The sequence below is a fragment of the Aquila chrysaetos genome, chromosome 19 (assembly GCF_900496995.4).
Source record: "Aquila chrysaetos chrysaetos chromosome 19, bAquChr1.4, whole genome shotgun sequence".
NCBI classification, from domain to species: domain Eukaryota; kingdom Metazoa; phylum Chordata; class Aves; order Accipitriformes; family Accipitridae; genus Aquila; species Aquila chrysaetos.
Genome location: NC_044022.1, coordinates 13,142,637 through 13,160,972, shown reverse-complemented (window position 1 = coordinate 13,160,972; position 18,336 = coordinate 13,142,637). Strand labels below are relative to the sequence as shown.

The following is an 18,336-nucleotide window of genomic DNA, read 5'->3' as shown; positions in this document are numbered from 1 at the left end:
TTCCTCTGAAGATCAGGGCAAGTCAGGACTGTCTCTATTTTATTGGATCATCCAGCAACCTTGGTCAGGGAGAATGAGAGCCCATGCTTATTAGACTACCTACAGGCTTAGTTTGTACACTTTCAAGTAAGCAGGAAAACTAACCCACTCTACACAGACCAGTCACTGAACAGAGTTTCCAGATGAAGCTGTGGGCATTTACATGATGAACTACATGTCATTGATAGTTACAGCCTTCATGAATAGTGGGGTTAGACATTCAAAAGAAGCAGCAGTGGGGAGATCTTGAATTTTAATCATCTGCCATTACTTCTTCAATCTTGTCTTCAAAACACAGTCATGTACAAGTTAAAGACCCAGTCTCATCTCACCTTCCATTCTTCCTTGCTCACTACAATGTTGAGCTCTTGTTAAGCTCCGCATCCCGACAAGCTAATATTTCCATTAAAACCACCTCAGATTCCGTTCAAGGGAGCCTACAGAGATTAGAGTGAGGCTAAAGGGAACTTTACCATGTTACTGCATTTAGTGTTTTAGTGTTTTATCTTTTATGTATCAGATGGGGAGAAGGGAAAAGCAGATATTCCTTCAGTCTCAGAAAATTTCTTCATATAGCTTTGTGCTTAGTATCACATTGTACATTGGCAGTGGAGTTGTGTACTCTGCTTTAACCCACTAGAGGCAAGCATCACACTTTCTTGGCATCATGCTTTTCAGGTTGCAGCATCTTCATGTCAATGATCGTGCTGCCAACATTTGCAGAACATCCAACACAGTAGATTTCAAGCAAGAGTTCTTGAGATGGTAGTTTAAATAATTGCACGTTAATTGCGCATTACATTAGTGATCCTTAAATAACTCGAAGACTTATGGAAACTGTTGCATGCAACCAACTAAAATTTAGAGTCAAACTATGAATCAAAGTTTCCTGCTTGCAACTTGGAGTACTATACAATGCACATAAACATGCTATGTATTTTGTAGTGAAGTATCAATACAAAGTAGTGTTAGAGTATTTTTTCATAAATATGTTCCATAACAGAGACCAGTAATAAAACCAAAATGTTTTTCGTGTAATGAAACATGACTGATTATAAAGTTTTAAATACATGCCAGAATTTACAGTAAAAAAAAAAAGAAGTAATCTAAGTAGTTTAGAGGATCTTTTACTGCCCAATTAAGGATTTTCCAAGTGGAAAGTCCTTTAGTTGTACTATTTTGTTATTTCCAGATGTCTAATACACTGAACCCTGCACTGCCACGTCAGTAGTACTCAGGCTGTGGAAACCACATTGTCATTTATTTATATTACTGTAGCATCATAAACTGGGTCAAATACTTTGAGTTTGCCAAACTGAGATTTACAAATTGAAGCCATACTCTTGGAAAAAGAAAACAAAAGAAAGAAATGCAGTTTCATAACATCAGAGATTACATGTCCTTTAAAGACAACTTCTCATAGTCTGGAGTATCATTCCTGGTATAGATATTAAGTGTAGTTTAACCAAGCTACTTTTTATTTGGAACACTCAATCAGTTTCTCTTAATATGCTACACCCTACATGTTCCTTTTTATTTAGTTGAAACAAGACTGTTTGGGCAATAACTGGTTGATTACCAGTCCTAAATATATGGCCATAAAAATCTTATGTATGGTGGTTGGGAACCATCAGCTGTAAATATGGAACATAGGCCCCTGGAATCAGTTCAATGTCCTTGTAAATTCTCTGTGTTTAACTAAAAAATTTTGTTTTCACAGTTGTTTTATTCTTAGAGAGGAAATGGAATGAACCTTTGCAGACAGTAGCCATCTATCACATGGAAAATGTTCTATTGTCATTGCTGTATTTCAGATTTGCACAAAGCAAGCTGCCAACTAATATCTAGCACTCTGCTTTTCTAAGCATACGCTAAATTTTAAAACAAAAACAGGCTATACCAATACTCACATTTCAGAACATTCAAATGATGATAAAACTATGAGATTCCCATGCTCAAAAGCTTTTCATAGAAACCTTATTTAGATCCTCTCAGCTGCTAGACTCCATGAAAGAAATAAAATCAATAAATGATATTAATTATTATCTAATTGGTTTGGTGCCACAGAAGCACTAGGCATGATCATGACTAGTAGATAATATGGCAAATACAAGAGAAGAAATTCATAACAATATTTTTGTATATGGTTTCTAATCTGAAAAAGGAATAAAGCATTGACCATCTTTTGCTTAAGAACACTATATTGAAAACTCAAACCTGAATGATTTAAAGGAGTTAAAACCTGACTAGTATTTGCAATTTTGGGCTTCATCCTGTTTGCAGTTTACACTGCAGATCCAGCTGTCACAGCACAACAAAGACACAAGTCAAACCTGGGGCAAAATGAATTCATTTTATCTACAAAGGGAATGAACTCTAAGCCACAGAACACAGTGTCTACCTGTGACCTTGCTAGCAGAGCAGCACTTAATGGTATTAAAGCATATGTATTGAGTCCAAGCAGTCTCTGCAAATAGTCTTGGAAATGTTTTTGTCTTCCAAGGAACAGTAAATATTCAAATGCCACCCACACCCCACACCCCCCCGTACTGATATTGAGAATTTGATTCATTTTTTTCTATAGGTTTACAGTTTGACTTGACTTTAAGATCCAATGTCTATTTGCAAGAATGATCCTTCAAGATTTAGTTATCTTTTCAGGCCCATCTCCTCTGTGATGTTACTGCCAGCTAATCTAATCAACTTTGACAAAGGAGAGATTAAACCTGGTAATTAAATGTGTTAATATCTGCCAGCACAGATCTACATTCTTCATTTTCCATTGTCATTTTTGAGCAGGGATTCTAATAAAGCCAAAAGGAGCCTCAGAGTGTCAGCAGACTCTAACTCTACACTCAGCATCCAGATTCCCTACTTACACTCTTCCTTTCTGCTCACAGGCTTGGACCTGGTTGTCAGAGCAGAGGTCCCACTGTCAAAGTTTGAGGCTTTCATCAAAGCCATTAAACTTCCATGAAATTTAGCCACTGGCGTTCTCTAGTAGGATTCTTGTACTGCAGCCTGGGGACTCTTTCTGACATAGTAGCCCTAATACAGTGACAACATCCAGGCTTGCCACCAGAATTAATATTCTTTAAACAATCACGTAGTGTTCTAATGCTTGTTAATCTTAGTGCAGAAGCTCTTTCATTTTAGTATCTACCTTTATAGGTCTGCTGGGTCCCTGTCACTGTTAGAAGGGATTGCATTCCTAATAAGCCTGGAGTGAGAGGGAGGGCTAAAGAGGGTGTACATACTATCTCTCCACCTCTAATTCCAAAGACTACAGGGTCTGACAAGAAAAATCTGCCCACACTCAGAGAATTCAGTCTCCCCCAAGAGCGTGAGCTACCCTCTCTCTCACAATCCCTCTACAGGTCCTGTAGTATTTTTCCTCAAGCTACTTCCTACCATGCTACCATAGGCCCCCACTATAAGGATAGTCCTCAGTTTCTCTCTACCAGAGAGGAACCTTCTGCTTTTAGTCACTTTTTACCTCCAATTGTTAAGGACTAGTCAAGCATGGAAGAAAAGAGGAATTTTTTTCTCTCCCTTAACCTTGTAACATACCCTATCAAAAGCTTCATTTCCTCCTATAGCTACATGTATCTTTGGAAAGAAGTTCTAAAACATGGTGGTTCTGAACTGATGATGGTTTCTGATCACTGTATTAATGCTTGGTCAAAGTGAGAGACAGCAAAGAGGAAACACATAGAGTTTTTAACTGATTTCATTCCACATGTTACGACAGAGCTGATCTACTGAAACTGGAGTAGAGATGAGAAATACCATGCCTAGTTGCTACAGAATAGATGCCAGGTCCCAGAAACACTGCTGTACTGACAATATTCATATTTTTATTGATATTATTCTATTTTTACTGACAGAAATTCAAACAATTGTCACAATTAAAAATGTACTTATACAACTCAGATTGTTTTTGTTCATTACCACATGATTGTTCACAAAGTGAATGCCAATAAGAATGAAAAACATCAGGTCAGACCCATATATCCAAAAATTAAAACTCCAAAGGTCATATGAAATGTTACACATTTTCTTTGAAAAAAAGTGTTCATTTGTACTGAATTGTGAAATAGGCAATGGTAGAGTAAAACTGTGATTATGAAACACATTGACTGTGAAAATTAAATACAAAACAGACCATAGTTCTTGTATGTCAGTATCTACCTTACCTGTATAAAGATCAGGCCCTGAGAGTATATAGAACCTTACATATGTGTTGAAATAAGTCAGTGTTATCTTGCCTGATAAGGAATATAGAAAGAAGAGCTGATTCTGGAAAATTAACCTAAGGTGAAGAAAAGGTATTTTTCCAAAATATAATGATGGAAATGACAGGTATATGGCTTTATAAAAGAAAATTTGCTGAAATTTCTTGGCAATTCAGATATGCTGAGAGCATAGAAAAAACACATTCAAAAGTCAGCATTACACTCCTTTTTATAATTTTCCCGCTGGCTCTGAGATTGCATAAGAGGCAGTTGAATAAAAGCTGACAAACACTAAGCTCCATCCGTTTTCTGAAAACCCTATTCTTCTTAGGACCTTCTTACTCAAGCGGGAACACTAAAAATGCTGACATTTCATAATAAAAATTAGTAACTCTATTATGGAAATATTTAATAGTTTTAAGACTGAACTGTTCAAGTGAAAATGAAAGGTATGATGCAGTGATACATTATCCCACATAACTGCAAAAAGAGATATATTTCTGTTTTCGTAGGTTAGTGGAAATATGGATCGTATGTTCTCCGAATTTTCATTGAAACTGATTTAATTTTGACTGGTTTATTGTTCATTGTCCATGTGTCCCAGTGAATCCCAGTTGCAAGAAATCTACCTGTGTAGCGATGAACACCATTAAGATTTGCAAGGCCACACTGATTGAACCACCATCCAGTGTTATCACTGAAGTTACTGCAGCTCTTTACAGGCTGTTCTTTAATAGTGCACATTGGCCTGCATCCATCATTATCAGCATCAAATGTGCTGAAAGGCATTGAATTCTGGTTATCTTCTTTTCTATATCCTCTAAATGCATCACCTAAGTACAACAGATAAAACAGAAGGATAAAAGAGTTATGTATGGAGAAACATAACATTTCTTACTTGTTGCATACCTCGCAAACTTTTCCTCTGAATTTATTAGAAAAATAGATTTCTTTAAAAGTGGTTCAAAAGCACCAAATAATGAGCTGGCAGTGTGTTAAAGACGTAGGAAAGAAAAAGTATAAAATACTGAGAAGTATGGAAGAATTTGAAGTTTGATGAAACATCTTCATATTGTTGTTGCTTTTAGTGATGCACACCAGCTATGAAGGTAAAGGCTTCTGTTCTCAAAGACAGTGGAAGAAAAGAAAAAAGAAAGGAAAAGGGTTGTTAACTTCAGATTTTCCAGTGATGTGACCGAAGCCCCAGAGGGAGTTATGAGATAAGATGGAATTGTTAAAACAAAGGTCAGTGATTACTGGTTCTGTTGTCTTACTAAAGAAATAATGTTTCTTACAAATGCAGGTAGAGTAAAGCACCAACAGATTTAGATAATAACTATTACGTTGGTAATAAGGAACAGTCTTGCATATTAGTAAACATGCCAAAAAAAATTAGAAAAAAGTAGTAAGACATGGTGCATTACTGAACACAAATCTTTGCACATTTGGTATAGCTATGATATTAAGGCAGGTCTGGAATTGTAAATTAATTTGTGTGTATATATCAGCCAGTAACTGTTATACACTAGGCCTAATTTGTTCCGGTCAGTTTCTTTCTCTATCCTTTGTACGCCACTGTCTGGGCACTTCTGAACTAACCAAAGCAACATCAGGAAGATTTCCATTAACATCAGCAAATTTGAGATAATGGACATCTAAAGAATTGGACCATTACATAGGTATACACAAACACACACAAAATCCCTTATGTATTTTATATATATATATATATATATTCTGTGGACTTGAATCCATTAAAGTTCCTTTATTGTCTTTATTCATTTTCTTTATTAAAGGAGTGTTTGTTCAATTATTCCATTAAAGACCTTGAAGCAATAGAATAAAATGATTTTTTACTATGTAAAGATGTTGGCATAACCAAACACTACATCATTAACCATTTATCTGTATAAGTGTTTGTTATGCACCAAATAGAGAAAAACAGATTAGAAATAAACAGTTATCTTAATTAAGTATTACTCTTTTGAATGCATTTTTTCACATCAAGAAAGGCAGCAGCTATCTTTAAATACTTTAAAGAAGGAGGTTCTTACCAGCGTTTCCGGAATAACGCCCCAAATGGATCTTAAAAGAACATGCCTCATCTTCGATCCAAAATCCATCGTATGATGCATAGGCATGCTTATCATTTTCTGATTCCAAATCCACATAAAGACTGAAACTAGTGGCTTTTTGATTTACTATGTGAAAAATCTTTCTCAGTCCAAGCCAAAATTCCCCTAAAACAGAAATATAATATAGAGTCAATAAACTTCTAGAAATGGAAAGCGCAAAAGAAAAAATGGATTCTTCCAGTCCTTCTACTTTTCTTCCTGAACCAAGTGCAATAAAAGTTGTATGATAGGCTTATATTCCTTTGAAAGACTAATGAAGGTGCAGAGTAATCTTCCTACTTCATTGGGAAATCCATGGAAAGAATTCACATGTGCACATCATCTTTTTTCTCTGTGACATTTTTAGAAAATTGTCCACATGATAACTTTCAAGCGTTCATCTTCAATATACCTTAGAAGACCACAAAAACTGGATGTGCTAAAGATCCACTTGATTAAACAGAATTCAGTAGCATTCCTAAGGGCAATATTGAGAAATGATAAATGTCAGCATTCTATGAAATGCAACAAAACTCAAACCCTGTTCTTGAGATTTGCTGCCTCTGTAAATCACACTTTTTTCCATGAAAGGTTGCCCCAAATGAGCTGCACTTTTCTGTATAGTTGAAAAGTTGTGTGCTTCCACTGCAATCCCAGATAAACTGAAGAAGCAACTGTTTTTAGACTTGCTGGACGAAATGTGGCAGTAAAAAAGTAATAACACAGTTGTGTTGTTATTAGCTACTGAAATATTTCCATTCTGTTTCTAACTTCTCATGCCCTATGGTGAAATATTACTGATTTTTTTCTGCTTTAAGGAAATATTTTGCAAATGTGATTAAAACCAACTAAGGCTTTTTTAAAAAACTTGAAAAGGGGGGAAATACAATTTATACATTATTTCAGGAAGAAAATATCACAACATTTTAAACACCTCTTGTGAGACTGAGGATGAGTAATGGCTAAGACTAGCAGGGTGATAGTCATTATTGAGAAGATCACATAATAGATTTGATGAAAAAAACTCTTAAGTATAAATAAGACTTTTAAGAAACAAGAACTTTACTCTCTATATGACTAAAAATCCCGCACAATTTAGTGGAATGTAGCTGACATGAAGACAGCAAACGTTTGGTCCAAAGCACTTTAGAGTATTTAAAATTAATACCAGAAAGGTCACCAAATCCATCCAGATACTCAGACCATGTTCTCTGAAATGGAATGATTCCATCAGTTCTTTTCTGAATGACAGTCCATCCACCTCCTTGAAAATCCATGTCACACAAAACCTATAATAGACATAGATATGATAAAGCATTCTTGAAGCAGCTGTTATGAAGAAAACATTTTAATTAAATAAAGATGGACTATTTAGAGTTTTGCTAAGCAACATACCTTTCAAACATCTTAACAAAAAGCTCAAAGAAAATAAAAAATGAAGCTGCAGTATTTTCTTATATGTTCTTGTTGGACTGCTTGATTTGGATATTTCCTCAACCAGTGGGAACTGTTGTGTGCAAATGTCTGCTCATATCGGAAATAATAAATAAGCTTCGATAAATGTTACTGTATATTAATAATAGCATGAAGTGGAAGCAACATGCAATATCATGTATTAATCATGCAAAATATTACAGATACAGGCACTAACAATGAATATACCTTTATTTCAGCAAAGCAAAATAGACACAACTTCTTATGTGTTCCCCCTCACCATCATACTTTCTTCCCCAGAAATACTGTTTGTGATGCCTGGGAAATGTAGAGCCCTTAATAAAGGTAAGGAAATGGGAAAAGTGATAGCAGTAACCCAGTGTATAATAATTTATGCTGCAGCAGCAAAAAACTCCCCATAAGAAAGGGCCCCAATCCAGGGAAGTCCCAATATGAACGTTTAACAGCCTGCTATTGAGCAGTCCCACTGAATACGTAAGATCAACTCTCAAATTTATGAGTATTTATGAGTCTTTATGAGTCTTCGCTAAAATTTGTGCCCAACAGCAAGTCCAATGGCTGTGGTCCAGCTGTCCTCTGCTCTGCTATGGAATGTCACGTTATGTGGCACATAATTGAGTTCCCTAAGTTAGGAATCTTATTGCCCTTGTCTCCCTTGTAATCCCCCTTATACAGAAAAATGTGCATTCGTAGTGTGGCTCTGGGAAACCAAGATGTAATTCACCCTCTACAGATGTTAGTCACCTCCACTGTCTACAGAAAGGGCCCCTAGACCTTTGGCTGCTCTCTGGGGATTTCAGCTAACTGCACAAAGTTAAGTGGAATGTATCGAGGTCATTCTAGGTTTTTTTCAAGTATGTCCCCAGTGCCAGAGTTTGACCAGTTCTAATAGGGATGAGAAAGTCTGGGCACCCTAATGTAGAAAGGTGCATATTGCACATTTAGACACGGCACCACCTAAGCTGTTCAAAGTAGTTTTAGGGGATACTATGCTTAATTAGTGTTTAAAAACAGAGGCTCCTTTGTAAGTGTCTCCCAGTGTGACTAATATCAGGAGAATTAACCTGGAAAACTTATAGCTATGGTGCCATTAAACTACTTGTGATAACAAAAGCAAGTTCAGAATATAATGTTGGCTATCAGTAAATCATAACAGTAAGTAGATGCACAAGTGATGGAGTAAAGTAGGAAATTTTTGTTCAGGTTACAGGGAATGTACACAATGAAACACGTTTCAGAAAAGAGAGATTTGCAATCTTAGCCAGTGGCTAAAACTGGAGTCTACGTGGAAGTCAGTTTAACCCTCAAAAAAATTGTGGCAATCTGAGCTTTATATGTTGCAACCCCACTGCCTGTACCAGCCAGGCATTTTTCATGAAACCGAAGACTTGTTCCTTGGCAGGAACACATCAACATCTTATTCAGAACCTCTGTGACTTAACAACATCTTTTCTATGAACGACAAGAAAGCAACAGGACAGAGCTGCAATGTGATCTAATACAACCTGAGGAATCTTGGAGCTTCAAGTAAGTCAATGCCATTGGATGCTTTGAGCAATCCTTGCAACACAAATACTGAATGCATCATAGTAAAGGGCATATGCATGAAAGAAAATTATGGGCTTTATTCCCTGGAGAATCACATGCTTATTTGTCACCCAAGGAGGGTGGAACTGGAATAAAAAGAAATGCAGAAGATTCCAAAATGAATATTTAGATGCAAATACCTAAAACTCATTAAAAATAATCCCATTGCCTCATCTGCTGTCTTGAGAAGATGATTGCATGCTTGGCTACTCCTCTCACTATGAGTCAGAAATACAAAGAGCCCACTTGGTCACAACATCAATCTTCAGTCCAGTATAAATCAGTGGGAGTGTTGATAATTCTCAGAAGGAGCAGATTTGGTTCTATATGAAAGGTCATCAGCCAATTAGATACAGCACCAAAACATACACCAGCTAAGTAAAAATATGAGACAGATACAAAAAAAACCAGTCATCACTGTGTAGTTTCTTAATCCTTTATATGCTGGAAATGATGCAATTTTCTTCCTTAAAGCCTTATAATAATTAATCCACTTTACAGCTTGTTCTATGTCTCATATTGTGCAAGGTATGAGGGCCATGACTGTGCCAGGTAAAATTTAAATTAAATGAGCAGGAGGATTCTTCTACTGAATATTTCTTCCCTTTCCATCTTTAGTGTGTATAAGAGGTATATTCCAAACCACTGTTTAGTTTGTCTGACCCACCTTAGAAATATCATTGATCTAAATTTACTCATTGAAAAATGTATCAGAAAGTGATCATTATTCAATTTTCCAGAAGTGAAATTGGTTTTAATTGCCTCATGTTTGAATGCTCAGACAAAAGCCCATTTGGGACTAGTTTTCTGAGATGACGAGAACCTGCCACTATCACTGAAACTGGATATTCTTAGAGCTCCTGGAATTCAGGTTTCAATTAGCCTGAGTTAAGCATCAAAATCTATACTCAGTTTTGAAAACATGAGGTTTCAAACCTGAAACCATGAGAAGAGGATCAAGTTGTCTAAACAGTTTTCTTCATTTGTTGGTATCTTTATGCAAATGATTCCAAAGACATTTTTGTTTAGTTTCAGCTACTTTTAAAGGGCAGATTATTGCTGAAAAGGTCATCATTGAAATAAATTGTTTCATGCTGGCTTTGTTGTCTGTTTTTTAGTTTTTTACTATGGTTTTCTGCCTCTTTGTATTTTTTCTTATTTTGCGTTAGTTAGTCTGCATAACTTCCAGAACTCTTGGCTTTTAGCCCTTTAAATTGCATTACAATTTCTTGTTTATGTTTTAATGTCTTGATATTTTTGTTCATCTATCATTTCTCTTGTACCCTTTTTATGCTTCAACGTATGGAATAATTTGCATTAAACAGTTTTCCTTAAAATAACGTTCTTTATGGAACACACATATTTTAGGTATTTTATTCTGAGAACTTTTTGGCACTAACTTTTCAGTTCTGTGTAACATCTACCAGACGAGAAATGAGACACTCATTTCATGAGTGCAGACATTTCTTCTCATTATTTATTGTTACCTTGTGCTTTTAATCAAATTATTATAATTTTTCTTTTTGTATCTTGTTCTCCTTAAGGAACCTTTCCACTCATATAACTGATTCTCAGATTCTGGCAGTAACTTTAAATGTGGAAAAGTGTCAAAAATACTTTTGAAGTGAAAGGAACTTTATCATTTCAGATTTATTCACCAAAAGCTATAAATGAACTGAGAAATCACTTTTCTCATAGAATAGTCATATCATCTCTCAGGAAAAGTAATTTGGGTGAGGTATGAATATTTCCTCAATGGAATCCCCCTTGATCCAGAAGAAATTCTGAAACAGATGCATTTTGTGCTATGGTTCATCCTGGGGTGAGGAAGACAGCATTTTCTTCATACTATAAATATGCTTGTTCTGTGAACACTTCTACCTGTCTTTGCCTTTCTCTTACCTAGAAGGAACTTGCCAATGAGTTACAGATCTTTTCCCTGAGCTCGCTGCATTGTATAGAAAGAATGACAGGTTTTTCTATCAGGGGTCTGCAGAACCAAGTTCATTTTTTCTTTTGAGATCCCAGCATACTTCTGAAGCCTTTTCGTAACCAGTTTGAGGTTTATTTTTGTAGCATTTTGTAGGGTTCCAATTGGCTAGAGATAAAGGGATTCATCCTTCCTTTGTTATATATAAAGGAAGACTATAAAGTTAGATATTAAATTTCGCTATTTATTAGCTGGCTTAAACTCCACATGTTTTCTCCAAAAACTAATGACCCCAGCATGTACTGCAAAACTAAAGGTTTGAAAGTGCCATATCTGTCTTTCCACTACGCATAAGGACTTCTCTAAGTAGAACAGCCTGAAATGGAAATAAACAGACAAAACAAAGCATTCCTTGTGTTTGCATGGATCTGAATGTCCTAAGCCTGAGGAAATTAACCCCAAACTCTCTTCTCCTGGATGAGCACTGTAACTCCAAGCAATTACAGAAAATGCAGGTAGTGATAGGAAGCGTGACTGCTGCAGTTCATGCTGAATTTCATCCTTTTTTCTTTAAGAACGTATATCCTGCAAACTGGATATGCAAACTAAAAGTTTAGATGCCTCTCTGCCTCAAGACTGAGTTATAATGATGCTCAGACAAGAGCTAATCACCTACTCCTCAAGCTAATGTACATCTGCACCTATATTTAGATGCCTATACAATATCATGATCCAAGCTATAGGCATCAGCGGAGTAACCTGTCAGGAGAAGGCAACACTATACAGTCATCCAGCAGAATAATTAAAAAAGCCAAAGGTCCCATTTTAGGAGCCAAATGGATCAGTCACTTGGCTCCTCAGTTTTCTGTCTCTAAAATAGAAAAGAACAGCACTTTTCAATGTCCAAAAGGGGTGCTGGAAAATACCTTGGTTTTCCTCTTTGGTACATTTTTCACTGTATATGAAAACTGATAATGGGATCTTATGACAGAGGTTAAGTTTCTTTGTATAAAAAGAGAAACTCATCAAAATTATAGTAATGGCAGACACATTTGGATGATTTAATACATTTCTTATTCATCTGTTGAGAAATTGTCATGGAAAACACTTCAAATATATTAAATACATTCTAAGTGCATATTCTCAAGCAAATTGTGACTATCCTGAGAGATAAATTTATTACCTCAAAAGCATAATTTGATCCTTCTGGATGGATAATGTACAGACCAGTTGGAGTTTTTGAAACTGAACCAACGGTATCTTTAATATCAGTGCAATCCAACCCTAGAGAGCAAAGTATTTGATGAAGTTCATTAGCAAAATATGTTAAAAGAAACAAATACAGCTTAAGCACAGAAATATTGCTTTTCTTGGTAAGGTATGAATGATTTCAAAGTGCATTTTCTTGTCATGCAAACTTTAAAATCATGTTTTGTCACAAATTTACCTTGTAAATGAAAATTCTATGAACTCCATTAAGCTCAGAAAGAAGTATAAATTCTATTGTATAGAGAAAGTTCTTTCTGATCTTAACAGATATGATACAGAAATTAAAGATTATGTATCTGGGTCATTTTACAGATTTTATTTAGGTAACACTTGTACTAAGAAAAAACATATTATCTGGGGAAGGCTGCCTTTTTCCTGCAGATATTCGTATTTATACTTGTAAAAGCCTTTACATCATAACATATACATAAAACCCCCTTTGCTTCTAAGTGTTAAGCCAGGTCTGTGTTAAACATACTCAAACAAGCAATTTCTATGGTCAGTAGGACTGCTTAGAGGTAATGTTTCCTTTAGTTGGGATGGACACTACAAAGAAGATTAACTGTCCAGTGTACAAGAGATTTCCATCCCATTTGAAGGATATTGCAAACGCAGAGCACACTTTATTTCATTGCAAAAGAAAGTGCCATTTAGCAATATCAGATCACTTAAGAACTGATCATCATACTTGGTATTTTGCATAAATATCAACAAGATGCTAAACAGGATGCCCAGAATTATCAGTTGCAAATGATTTAAAGCAGTCTTTATGACGACATTCTTAAACAGTTCGCAAATTTTCCAGAGTTTATATGTTATTAACACAGAATAAATCCTATAAATGTTATAATTGCTTACATTGGCTTTAATTAGTTCTTTGTCAAGATACAAAGATTAAAAGGGAAGAGGTCAAGACTGAATGCGAAAAATACTTACCATGAGATTGAACTGTTTTGTAAGGAAGTGGATCCAAATGCTTTCTCAAAACTTCTGCATTCAAAAGAAGAAGTCTGTTCATGAGTTCATTTACCTGCCAATTCAAATAAAAGATATTTAATTGCATTGCAATGAGGAATTTTACATTCTAAAGATGTTCTTTTTGACTCCTAGTAAATATAATCTAAAGTTCATTTTTGTGATGTGTTAGTGATTCGTACCTTCATTAGGTAAATTGGTCTGATTTTTTACTTTTTTCATCCAAAATCATTTTTAGGCACAGTTCCAGTGAATTAAAAAAAAGTCCTTCAGTTTGGTTAATGCTTTTTATAGGTACTGACTGATGCACAGTAAACTATTACTATCAGAGTTAACAATAATATAATATGTCATCTGCAATACAACAGGACTGGATATAGCAACCAATGTGGAGGAATAGTCCTCCACTTACCCTACTGCCATGTATGCCACTAAGGTGTGGACCAGGTGGTGCTTATCACTCCTCTCGTAGAAATGGAACTCACACCCTATGTGAGGTACAATGAATGGTGATAGTCTCTTAATTCTACTGTTTTAATGAAAGATAAATGCTTAATTTTCCTCAGTTAGTCAATACCTGTAGAGATAAATAATAAATAAAAATCTTTATGATAAAGAAAAAAGTACCTGATTAGAAAGGTAATCCAAAGAAGACTGTTGATCATCCATCATGTTTCTTACCAGTTTTTTTGTACTTCTTGCATATTCAACAAGAGAGTTCTGCAAATTTCCTTTAAAAGAAATATGTTCATCCACTTTGTTATCATAAATCTAGAAATACTCTTGACTGATTGACAACAAACTTATTTATGATATCTAAGTGAATATTGAAGGTGTTTAACCTTAGGGTACCTAAAAGTGAAACCAAAGTAGTACAGAGACCACAGATTAAAGCCAAAGATACTAAAAACCTCAGCCTCGTCGGTTGCAGTGAAGACATCTTAAGAAGTGATGTTCTTCTTAAGATTTGAAGAAGAATTTCATCTTATCCTTGAGCAACCTGGATGCCCAGTTAATGGATATCACAGAAATACAAATGTAAATAATAAAAGACAGATATATAAGGTTTCCTGTCATCCCACATTTACTCATTCACTCTGCTACTCCTGGTTTTTGCCCTGATGCTAAAAATAAAAAAAAAGTAAACCTGTCAGCTAATTAATAATACATATTAAAAAATTATATGGGAAAGACAAGAATTTTGACTTTTTTTCTGAGGCTGATTATATCATTTGCTCTTTAGTTTGTCAAGGCAATGAATAGAGAATGTCCTGCATAAGTATCTATAAAAGGCAAGCTGAAGTATAGATTTCCTCCCACTTTAACTAACTAACTAACCAGCTAACTAACTCCCACTTAACTCCCCCCCACTTAACTATGATGTTTAAATGAGGCACAGACACCCTACTCTTCCTTTCTAACTGAGAGAGCTACCAACACTCAGAGGGTAACACAGATCTAGGTGGGCTGAGCTGCTGCCTGGATTTGCCTGTCTTCACCAGTGATTATAAAGAGAGACTAGCATGATTATACTTTAACTTTGTCACACCAGCTGCGCCCCCAAAACATGGCACCCCAAATTTTCTGAACAATACTCAGCCTGGGTAGCAGGGTCAAAGGCTGTCACATGTGCTCCAGAAGATTAAAAAATAAATTAGCACAGCATAGCGTAGCATAGCAGAGGATTGCATAGCATGGCATTGCATAGCTTGTTGCTGAGAGTATTCTTTATGAATACATACTGCACATGTAATGTTTTTCCCCTCGTAAAATTTTAGCTTGAACATCACATGGTATAAGGCATTGTTCTTTTTGTTTTGAAATATCTGCAGATTTATTTTTCTCTTCTGCCTTGAGTGGTTCCTCCACAGCTCCAACATTCCTTGTGCCCTGTTATACCAAACAACGGAGGGGGAAATAAATTGATCATAAAGCATATATAAAATAGCTCGGTTTGCCAAAATGAAGTAGATTACTCCATGGGCCTTCCTTCAAAACCTGTTTTTTTAAGGCTTTATCAAGCGGTGATTGACAGAGCTGAGACCAAGGCCTGTTAGCTGTCTTCTGCTTAGCCATAACTCACAAGAGAAAGAGAGTGCCAGAGGTAAAGAATAACCTCTATAAATTTCAAAAATACCACCAACATTTCTGGTAAAGTATTCTACCCGTGAGCACTGTGAACTGGAGGCAAGAGCTTGCAAATCCTGCATTTAAGAAGCTCACACTGCAAATCCTGCATTTAAGTATCACCACACCCAACAGACATCTCAAGTGCTAATGAAGTTATTTTCACTGGAAAGGAGCAGGCTTTTGGATTTACTACATATTAGCAAAACACTTTCACTCTTGAAAGTCCCTAAATTAGTTACTTAGATTCTAATAATGGAAATACTTGCACAAGTTATTAATCTATGCACACAAGCAGTCCCAAGCAGATTTGCAGACAAACTCAGCGTTAAAAAAATATTTTAAATGTTCCTATAGAGGAAAGAATAAAGGGACACTATTCACAGTTACACAATTATCTGAAACAGTAACAATAAAAGCATTGGTAAGAGTAGTTACACCTATTAATGTTCTATTAAAACAATATTTTTATATTTAATATTTTTTATTCCATAGTGTCATGTGACATAAAATAAGGGAATGCCTCTGACTCATCACTTAAAAAAATGCTAAAAGTAATTCCTGAAATATGTGTCATTGTAAAAAGACTAAGAAACGTATTTTCATTTAAGCCTTTGTTTGTTGATTCCATAATCTCAGCAAAACATTGTAGTATGTTCATATACTGTATTTTCAAATGTAAATAGGATCCTTAGAAACGTAAAGATTTTAATGGTAAAGAAAACTTATTTAGACTTGATTATATCTTCAACATAATTGTTCTCCTTTCCTGCTTCAGTTTTCTCTTTCTGGTATTGGCACTACATTGGCAAAGCACTGCATAGTTTTTTTCCTGATCCTTGCCTTTAAAAAGTGAAAGTAAAAATTACGTAAAACTGTTAACAAGGAGATTTTACAAAAAAAAAAGTTTCTGAATTATTAATGTAATTGCATTTGTGTCCACAAATAAATGCTAGAGAACTAAAAGAGTATGTTTCTTTGATTTTGAAATCAGCACAAAGTAAAGGAAGAAAAATTCTATAAGAGTTATAAATAGATCACTTGAAACTTATAAATAGATCACTTGAAACTATGGTTTGTTCCAGGGCTTTATCACAGCTACTTACCAGATGTTCAATTAAATACTGTCAAGCAAATATTTTTAATCAATATTTATTTTTAACAAAAGCCAACATGAAACAGGCAATTAAATCTGACTTCAGCAATTCAAGCAAAAACTGTGACTCTGCCAAAAACAAGTTACTCTGCATTTACAGTCATGCAGATGAGATTGAAAATATGGCCTAACAACTAAGCTGTGATGAAGGACATTAACACAAAAATGTTCTAATATACTCAATTCCTACAATTTCAATGTAGTTTCTTTTCTCTATCTGAAAATACCTGATTCTTCTGTATTTTTGTATCTATCCTGAATAAAGCAATCCACATTTTAAAAACATCTGTCACTTTTCTGAGAAATAATTCAGTTAATTCATTACCTTATCTAAGCAATGTAATTAAAAATCTTACCTTAGATGAACAAGGCTTGACATTACTTATGACAGTCTCTCCTAAACTGAACAAAAAAATTTCAAGACAAATCAGTGAAGTTACTCTAAAGCAGTTCATCTTTTACTCGAAGAAATGCAAACGTTTTGACGGGTTTCAGATTTCGGTGGAAAGGATTGTACACTATGAAGTCCTGACCTAACTATTTGGGAATGTCTACAGCACAAAAAGCAGCCAACACATCACTCCTTTAATGGCTGGATTTAATAAACCACATCTCAATTGCACAGTAGATTTTATATACTACTGTTTGTATCCTGAGAGCAATTAGTGCTTATCACCTCTACATGACACATCAAACATATTTATTTTCATTGTGATAAAACTGTGACAGATTTTTTTTATATGCCATTTTTGAGCATTGGTATCTATTTGGTATTGAGTAGTCTGGGCTACTTGAAAGAAAAACTAGCATTAATCAATGTTTTCATCTTTTTACAAAGGTTTTTATCATTAAAATGAAGGTGTTTTTATTGGTGTGGTGGTGGTGCACTAGAACAGGCTGTAGAGGCAATTTTAGAATATGTCCTAAAAGCAAATTCAAAACAGAAAACTGAAAAATGTTACTTTAAAGTAATGCTTTGTATTACATAGAAAATTGTTTACTGGGAGGACAATAGCAGTCTCTTGGTCTCGCTGGTAGCCCATCTGTAGGAACGCAGGTACTGAGAGTGAGACAATCATTCAAATACAATGATTTTTATCCCTGAAAAATGTCAAAGTACAAGAGAATGTCCTGAAAAAGAAGAAAACTAAATGTAGTCCACAGAAACTTAAAGCTATGAGGCACTTACAGTTTTCACACACTCAAATCCACTATTTTTGTATCTTAAAAACTGGATCTGATACTTTAACCAAAAAGCATTAATTATTCGGAAAGTTTATTTGGAAAGTTCATAAAGGTCCAACAGATTTTCAACTCCTCATACACATTAGAGAATTTAGATTGTGATCCGGCTGAATAAATGAAACCTCAGCTTCTAACGTACCCCTGGGAGATACACTGTCTAAAGGATCATCAGAATACACTGTTCAACATCACCTTACACTGGTA

The 18,336-nt window shown here is 35.2% G+C and overlaps 1 protein-coding gene across 2 annotated transcripts; it reads right to left on the bottom strand.

Moving 5' to 3' along the window:
- Positions 1-3,991: 3,991 nt before the first annotated feature.
- ANGPTL5 (angiopoietin like 5) lies at positions 3,992-17,342 on the bottom strand. Of its 2 annotated transcripts, XM_041118528.1 has the most exons (9): positions 17,244-17,342; positions 16,784-16,855; positions 15,347-15,494; positions 14,232-14,359; positions 13,566-13,659; positions 12,544-12,644; positions 7,557-7,677; positions 6,329-6,514; positions 3,992-5,107 (listed from the first exon to the last, which is right to left on the bottom strand). In XM_041118528.1, the coding sequence occupies exons 1-9, from the start codon at positions 17,340-17,342 to the stop codon at positions 4,788-4,790; spliced, it is 1,269 nt and encodes a 422-aa protein (XP_040974462.1). In that variant the 3' UTR covers positions 3,992-4,787. The 2 variants fall into 2 exon arrangements, with proteins under 2 accessions (XP_040974462.1, XP_029898662.1); XM_030042802.1 differs by lacking the exon at positions 16,784-16,855 and having other exon boundaries at positions 14,232-14,335.
- Positions 17,343-18,336: the final 994 nt, after the last annotated feature.

Excerpts from the sequence above, each read along its gene's own strand:
- ANGPTL5 (XM_041118528.1), bottom strand. The coding sequence starts at position 17,342 with ATGAACTGCTTTAGAGTAACTTCACTGATTTGTCTTGAAATTTTTTTG. Across the intron at positions 16,856-17,243 it reads TCAAGCCTTGTTCATCTAAG|TATTTAATTGAACATCTGGT; the intron begins GTAAGATTTTTA and ends TTTGCTTGACAG. Across the intron at positions 12,645-13,565 it reads CAAAACAGTTCAATCTCATG|GGTTGGATTGCACTGATATT; the intron begins GTAAGTATTTTT and ends TTTGCTCTCTAG.